An 8,938-nucleotide genomic window follows, 5' to 3' on the forward strand; every position below is an offset into this window, starting at 1 on the left:
ATCTAGACAGATCATGCATAGCTGGGGGGGGGGGGCAGGGGCTGATGGAGGCCATGTTAAACTCTCTTAGTCCCCTGCACTGCCATGCAAGCCAGTCATAGTTTAGCAATCTGAAGCACAAGTGAGATATAAACAGCCCCCATTCATGCCAGGTGAAGCTGGTGTTCTTACCATTTAAACTATTACTATTTACCCTGAAGGCTCGCAGGTTGGTTTTCACTGAGATCCAGCCCAGATTAGAACATTATCTCCAACTCTGGCCACACTGTCTCCTTGTCGTCCAAATTCTCCCCCAGAACTTGATACATATCTCAGGAAATTTGGAAAATACACAATAGAGGTGGTTCCCCTGACAGCGTTGTTATGGTCCAAAACAGAATGGAACGGAGTAGGGAGGAATGATACATAATTATCAGGGCACATTGACATAGTCTTTATTGGGAAGGGCTTTTTTATTAATTATTCTTATTATTATGCAAGGCACGTTATAAGCAGGGAGGAAGAAAAGCTGTTTGGCAGAAAGAGCTTCCAATCTAACCAAGCAACGCTCAAAGAAAGGACAGACAAATTGGATGCAACAATTGACCACGTTATTATTAATTATTATTATTATTAATTTGTATTACCATAGAGCCGAGGTAACCCAATCATGGACCAGGACTCCATTGTGCTAGGCTCTGTACAAACACAGAACAAAAAGACAGGCCCTTCTCCAAAGAGCTTATAATCTAAGTAACCGTTGGTTATATACTTTTTTATTTTTTAAAACCTCATCATGTTTTGTGTTTACGATTTTCAGTTGTCTAATTAATTACTGTTATGGATCCACAGGTCCCTAGTGCTCTTGAACTGCTCTGGAACTGTCCTTGGGAGGACCCATTTAGTGTGTCAACCCCTTTATAGTCACACACTCTCACTGGGGTAAGCCCCTTGGCTTCACTGCCTCCTGGGACTGAACTTCGGAGCCTTCAGCACCCCTGCTTCATGCCATGAGCGCCCTTCAGTGAGTCCACCTGGGTTGGGCACCTGAGGGAGACTTACACACCCAAAGGGAGCAATGCACCCCCAACTTGTTTTAACTGGAGTGATGCTCAGTCAGTGTTGTAAAAGGAAGAGGGTTTATTAGATGTTTGGAACCCAGCATAGGAAGTTCTTAGTTAACATAGAAAACAGAAAGTGACAGCAAAGAGCATCTGGGTCAGTCCTGAGCCAAGAATCCTCTCTGACCCCGCTGTAGTCCCAGTCCACAAGCTTCTCCTCCCCTCCAACAGCCCACACTGAACAACCCTAAGGGACCCTGTCTTAGTCCTTTGTTCTTGTTCCTGGGAAACAGAGTCACCTGGCCATCCTCCTTAGCCCTTTGTTCACCAGCTGGTCACAAGCAGGTGGCTTCCTGCAGAGGGTGGGCCATCCAAGGTCGTTAGTTGCTAGGTTCCAAATGTCTTGGCAATTGGAGAGGCCATTGTCTTTTTCAGGCTCTCCATGGGCATGGGCCCACGCCCAAGCCCCACACAGGCAGGCGTCAATCACACCTGAATCTCTGAAAACAACCTTTCCCCCTCACATAGTTAACCAGGCAGCTCATAGGGGAAACTGAGGCACACACAGTATTCATACAAAATATTATGAAAAACTCCCACTCCATCACAATTACCATTACTATAAGGAGGTCTTCAGGAGTTAGGTCTTTTGGAAGAATTCACAATGAGACCATGTTTAGAAATAAACTACAGTTATTTCTCCACCTGCCCAGCTCTTCCTGTTTATATTAGACACAAATGAACATTAAAAGTGCCCCAAACAACATATGCGCCTCTAGCACAACTTATAGAAGTGATGCAAGGTCTCATGTACAGGCCTTTATTTTTGGCCACACTGAAATACATTCTGGGGATGAACAATAGCTGAAATCAATCTTACAGTTTAGTTGTGGTTTCTAAGCAAGTAAATTAATGATAACAAACAATACTGCACGTGGTGCATTGTTTAGAAGTGAGGAAAACCTTCCAGCACAATTTAAACTGAAGCTGCTCATCTTATTGGACTTAGATCATGCTCCCAGAGGTGTTTCTTCCCTTAAGCTTATTAGATCAATTTGTATCCTGGCATTAGTGGAAAGCCTGGTATTTAAACAAGGATACTGAAGGTTAACTTAGGAAAACACAACCTCATTAGTCAACTGAATTTGATGTGTCACTGAAAACCAGTTTAAATATATAATGTTGGGCTGTGAAACTAACCAATCCAGGAAATTCAGAGTGATGACTGCTACCCTGTGCTTAATTCAAGCTAGATCTTTGGCTGGTGTGAATCAGCATAACACCTTTGAAGTCACTGGAGAATGCTGATTTACACCAGCTGAGGATCTAGCCAGCACTATGAACTCAAAGTTACATCTTCCAGGTTGTTCATTTTATATCATATATATCATATAGCCTTAATATTGTTAACAATTTTTCAAATATAATTTAGTTGAAAGGGTTTTTATTGCAAAGAAAACATTTTTTGTCAAGTAGTCTTAATAAATTCATACTCTATGGAATGCAATGGTCACCAGCCAGTTGGGCCCTGATTCAGCACAACACTTAAGCACATGCTTAACTTTAACCATGTGAGTAGCCCTAGTGATGTGCGTAAGCCCCTTGCTACATTGGGAACTGTACTTACTCAAATGAAGTGGAGAATCAAAACTAGCACCTTAAAAGGGGATCTAAAATAGCTTTTCTATGAACCACACTGTTATAATTTTAAAGTCTGATATCTCCTGAACCACAAAGACTAGATACAAATTGTTTGTGGGCCTTAGACTTCAATGGGTTTAGGATCAGCCCTTATATCATTGCAAAACCTTGAATTCCAGCTCCCCAATAGGATAAACAAGGTGTGTTGAGGCCTGATGAGTTTCAAGATCTCAGACCTTAAATTTATCTCTGGTCGAGAAATGAGTAAAATCAATTCTCTATCAGGAATCTTAGGAGGGGGAACTCTGTTTATGTGGGGGTTTTCTATAGCACCCTTTGAAATGTTGGGGATGATTTATGGGGAAAGAAGGAAATGTTTGGGTTAGATTCCTTTCTGATTGATTGTTTAGTGGCAGTTTGAAAGCTGGTCGTAGCTTTGGAATGTTAGAAGTAGTTTTTGCTGAGAACAGTAGTGACAAAATGTCAGTGAAATGGTCAAAGATGCAAAATAAATTCAATATACTATAGGACTGCATTATTTAATAGTTGATTATGAAAATCAAAAATGTATCACATGGATATGAATGGTTGCTCTCTGTCTCCTCAGTCACTGCAATCATTATTTGTTAAATTATAAATTAATTTAGGCTCCAATCTTGCTTTGTAATCTACTAAATTGGACCATCTGCACCTGTACAGAGTTCCATTGCTACAGACTGGAAGCCCTTTTGGGGGCAGACATCCTGTCTTTTATTTGTCTGTTAAGTGGCATGAACATGTATAGTCTATCACAGGATATATATAGTTTATTGAGCCTGATCCTGCTGACAGCGAGGCTAATTACAAAACTCAATCCATTATTTTTATGCTGGTACCTATATTTATTGAACAGGTCTGAACACATAACTGGGTAAACATGTCTTTCAGCACTGTATTTTTTAATATAATTGATTGGCTTTTCCATGGCACTCATCCACAGCAACATCTGATCACCTCACACATATTAATTAATTTGTCTCCCCAACAGCTACTGGGAGCAGTGAAATGTTACTTCCATTTTAGATGAGGAACAGCAGCAGACAGAGAATAAGTGACTTGTCCAAAGTCAGACTGAAAGCATAAGGTAGAACCAGGAACAGAGCCCAGACTAATTCTTCAAGTACAACACCACTCTTCCATCTCACATTAACTTTGAGAATAAATATTTTCCAGGATAGAATGTAATCACTCCACCTGTCATGTAAATCAGTGATTAATCTCTTTCTAGTTATAAGATTTTTGTGACAATAGATTAAAAGAACAAAGTTTACCAATTAAAACTCTGTTCAAGTTTTTGCATACAAATTACACACACACACACACACACACACACACACACACACACACACACACACAGAGAGAGAGAGAGAGAGAGAGAGAGAGAGAAGCTGAACTATAAACCTGGTTGGTTTTGGGGAGTAAGGGAAAGTGAAAACTCCAAAAGATTATGGAACCAAATGACAATCTTAAATCACTTTCCTAATTGTAGTAGTTAAACTGAACACAGTTTTGAGTCTTATCAAGACCCCAATGTACAACTGACATACAATTAATTCACTCTTTTAACGAGATACAGAAGAAAGTATTATTTCTGGCAGCTCTTAAAATGTAATGGATTAGAAGAACAAACAAACCTCTTCAGTGCCATATGAAATACAGTGAAACATGCAGAAAAGAAACACCAACATGACCTTATGGTCATACTTTGCCATAAGTCATTGTGTTGCCTTTCCCTGAATTGTATTACATTCCAAAACCACAAACATCTTCATGTTGTTTATATATGTCTGAGCACAGCGGGAGCTAAGAAAGTGCTTTAAAAGCATGAAACAAGTTGTTCTTATTGCATACGTGTGTCGCTTCTGCTCTTGAGTTTCTTGGTGCAATTTGTCTGCCAAACAAATGAAGTACAGTACTCAGAAAAAACCTTTCCTCGGTCAATCTCTTAATGGACACTCCTAGCAGAAAGGCCATTTAATAATAAATACTTTAAAAATGTAATTAAGTTTTGTTGCAAACAGGCATATCTGCACTAACCTGGCATATATCCATGCTGAACCATCTCTGTTTCTGCTGGTAAATAAACTAGCAGTTCATAACTGAAAAATGAATGAACTGTTTCTAGGAACCAGTCCTGCAATGCTACCCTCAGTATAATGCTGGGAGGCTTTGGAGAAAAAATAGGGCACCATATATCTTCCTTCTTTAATTTTTATTAATATTATCTACAGGGTAAGCACCCCAATTTTACAAAACACTCTCTAACCCAAATGTCTTTATTCCTCCAGCCATATAGTAGGCTTCTGTATGAGGCTACCTAGTGTTATGAACCCTTGCACTTACCAAAAGTATTTGAGAGACAAGGTGGGGGAGGTAATATCTTTTTATTGGACCAACTTCTGTTAGTGAGGGAAACAAGCTCTCGAGCCACACACAGCTCTTTGTCAGACCTGACTCATCTTGTCTCTCTAATATCCTGGGATCAACACAGCTACAACCATTCTGCATAGAACTGCATTACCCAGTTCTGAGGATAAAGGAAATTGAAATCCAAAATTAAAAATTGCGCTGCAAGACAAGTGTGCCAGCTCCAAGATGTCTTGTTTGGTCCAGTTCTTCAGGAACAGCTTCTTCGGAACCTTGCATGCAGACCCCAGATAGTTAAGCAGTTAGTGCTTCAGTTGCTTACAATGTAGCTGAAATCCAGCTTCACACAGTATTGTCTCCATCATTCTCTTCACCTTCACTCTCTGCTTCTCCTTTGCCAGACAGAATTTGAAGTCATAATCTCTTTGGCAGTCAGTGTATTACTGGCCAGGGCAATCCCCCGGGCATGAAGCCAGAGTTACAGTATCTCCATTTGGAGATTTCTTCCCTATCCCCAGCAGTCCTGGATCAGTTTCTGAGCAAAAGCTGGCTGGATTTGTTAAGAAGTGCCACTGTCACAGCAGAGGTAGAATAAACACTGAATGCTGAGCTGTTACTTTTCCATCCCTTTCTCTATTGTGTTGCAGCCAGCATAAAACTGGAGGAACACAATGGTGAATCAGCCTCAAAATGTGTATATTTGACAAGGCGGAAGCACCAGAGCACAGGAGATTTGAGGATGGCCGTAGGGTGACCAGACGTCCTGATATTTAGGTGTTTGTCCCGGTCCCGACCGATCTTTGGTCTGGACACAATTTATCCCGATATTTCGCTCCGCCGGCAGCACTCGGCTTTTTTTTTTTCTCTGCCGGCGGGGCCCCCCCCCAATGTGTCGCGATATTTTCTTCCTCTCATCTGGTCACCCTAGATGGCCGCCAGCCAAGACCCAATAAAGGGTAGGTTGGACACTAGGGTCAATGGAGCATTAAAAGAAACAAGAACAAGAAATCAGAGTGAAATAAATTTACCTTCAGCCCAGCCCTATGTTCCATGCTCTTCAAAGGAAGGATTTCAAGAGGTGTGGAAGGAGGGTGAATCCATTAAAGATTGTGAAGCCCTTTGAGATATACTGATTAAAAGCACTATGTAAGTGCTAGATTTTATTAATTATTATTATTATTTAACTGAGGACAGCTGCTCCAGTGCTCTGGAACACAGAGTGCTCATTCCACTAGGGCACTCAAAAGCAGAAGTGGTAGCATGTAAACAAACAGTTTGGCAGCCACACTTTCAAACGTGATCTTCAGCACTCATGCGGTCACTGCTTCAGTAAAGGGAGTAACCTACAAATTTGACCTCAGACCCACTGCCCCTCACCAAGGATTTGGTGCAATAAATCCAGAGATAAATTGAGGGGAGCTACTGGAGGCGTACTATGTTCAGGCTGAGGAGGGTGTGGGAAAAGAAGAGCAAAGGAGGACGAGAAGAATGGAGACAGGATGGGTAATTCTCCACTCTATTAACAACAGTTTTCAACATCAGCAGTTATGTACTTTTTTTGGGGTAGTCTTCACCTAGCCTAGCACTAGGTGTATCCCATCCCAAGTTTACAGTGATGCCTCACTTCTTATCACAAAATAGAAAAGAAATCTCTTTCTCTCTCTATTTCTATATTTGGAGATGGATGAAGAAGACATTTTAGAGAATTTGGGCATATTAAGTCTATTATGTCTTCATCTCACTGTCTTATGGCTGGCAGACGTACCATGTGACCTCCTCCAGAGACGACAGCCCAGTCTACAGCAGGGGTAAATTGGCATAGCTTCACTGATTTACCACAACTAGGAATCTGGCCCCATATATTTTCTGATAAATGATACTTTGGGCCCCCCACCATTGGTTTAATAAAAGTCAGTAACATTTAAGAATACACATTTCACCATCTGGCTACATACATTTTATACAGAGTGCGGGTATTGACTGGTATGATTGGGAATTTGTATGCATTTACCTCTCGATGGCGTACAGCTGTAAAGGTGGTAGTGTACTCTGCAAGCGCCATGTCATTCACCAAATTCTTTGCCTCTTCACTGAAAATGGAATCCATAATTCCATGCCTGTGAAATTCCCTGACCAGCTGGGTAATCAAGCTGTTTCTTTCATGGCATTTCCGGACAAGGCAAGCCAGCTTAGCCTATGTAGCATAACAACAGATAAATAGACTTCAGTTCCCCAGTGTGTTTATATTTTTTGTCTAATCTGACTAAGCAGATTTTGACATCAGGGTTTAAGACATTGCTCATATTCCTATATTTCTGAGCCATCAAGCTCTGCAGCATCACAACCGCAACAAACACATGCAGATAACTAGTAATGGATAGTTCAGTTCTCTGTTTACTAGTTCCCTCTGGTGGCAAGATGAACAGCAATAGTAGCAATGATACCAGCTTCCCCTCCTAACCCCGGGCCTGCAGTCCAATGAAAGTCAAATGGCTAACATTCAGGAGGGTCTTCCTGGAAACAGGCATACCACACACTACAGAAAGAGTGTGGCTAAGTATACGGCTACTAAGAATAACCAAATTAAGCTTGCTTCGTAATCAATGAAAAAGATCAGAGATGCTGCAACAGTTTCAGCAAAATACATTACCTTGAGCGGAGCTACTGTCAGGTCAGCTTCAGTCTTTCTTTTCTGAAGTTCCTCAGTCTAAATGAATGAAAAACATTTTGGACTCAGTTATTCAAGATTCCCTTTACAATGTTTTGGTAGTTTAAGGAGCTCCTTCATCACTGGCCACCTCAGGTTACTTAATCACAGCAGCACCACATTAAAAGCCTTATTCTGGTATCCATCATTACGCATGCATCTCCTCATGTACCCTATGAATCTTCTATACCACTTCTCCAGAAAGTTGTTTCCCCTTTTCTCATCTATAATGTGTGGTAACATGCCGGAACTCAGGAGGGATTTTCTCCATGAGCATTTGATGACAGATTTCAAATGTGTACATAGAAAACTCCCCATACTCTGCACTCACCGGAGCTGGTGAAGGTACAACTTTCAAAGATATATGTACAAGATTGCATACTTTACAGTCTAGGATAACAACGTTTATTGCTTCTAGGAAATCTGCTTTCAGATCTCTAGGACAAAAACACCCACCATTTTCAAAATATAAAATCAGTTTCATATTAATAACTTAGAATTACACAATAAAATATGGATTTCTTTATGTTCATATGTACATATTTTATTTGACTGATAATGATTTGTATTTATATAGTGCAATTATGACATACATTGTGTGCGCACACGCACACATAAAATAATTATTGCATGAGAACAAACGTGCTCATGCTGGAAGTGCTCACAATGCCATTTTACATTATTATTTGTGGGTTTGGGAAGGAATATAGTATATAGCAGAAAAGAGAGAATTTTTTAAATTGTATTATGATTGGGGGAGCAAAGAAAGGGGGCTGGGAGAGATCATTTCACTGGACACACTTCATTTATGTTGAAGCAAGAAGTGAAATGCCAAGATGGTGAGGTGGAGCAATTAACTTTGGTACAAAGACCTTTATTTCATCTTGTATTCTGTTGCTCAACTTTGACATGTTGCACTGATAGTGAAGCTGATAAACCCTGCAGGCATGAGTCAGAGAGGGGCGTAGACAAGTAGTAAAGGATAATAAGTAGGCCACAATTTCAGCAGCAGCAAGGTGGGCCACTGGTGCATCTTCTGCAGGGCCGGCTCCAGGCACCAGCGGAGGAAGCACATGCCTGGGGTGGCACATGCTAAGGGGTGGCATTGGTGGCACAGTCCAAGCTTTTTTTTTTTTTTTTTTTT

General features: G+C 40.9%; 1 protein-coding gene across 1 annotated transcript in view; it reads right to left on the reverse strand.

Moving 5' to 3' along the window:
* The window catches only part of CUNH4orf50 (chromosome unknown C4orf50 homolog), an 85,594-nt gene that overhangs the window by 42,697 nt on the left and 33,959 nt on the right, over positions 1–8,938 (reverse strand). The window contains exons 10-11 of the mRNA XM_026648172.1: positions 7,738–7,794; positions 7,099–7,281 (exon numbers count right to left, since the gene is read on the reverse strand). Of these exons, the coding sequence (XP_026503957.1) occupies positions 7,099–7,281; positions 7,738–7,794 (240 nt within the window). The remainder of the gene's footprint in view (positions 1–7,098; positions 7,282–7,737; positions 7,795–8,938) is intronic.

This window comes from Terrapene carolina, unplaced genomic scaffold (genome assembly GCF_002925995.2).
Source record: "Terrapene carolina triunguis isolate 2854851 unplaced genomic scaffold, T_m_triunguis-2.0 Scaffold66, whole genome shotgun sequence".
Classification (NCBI taxonomy): Eukaryota; Metazoa; Chordata; order Testudines; family Emydidae; genus Terrapene; species Terrapene triunguis.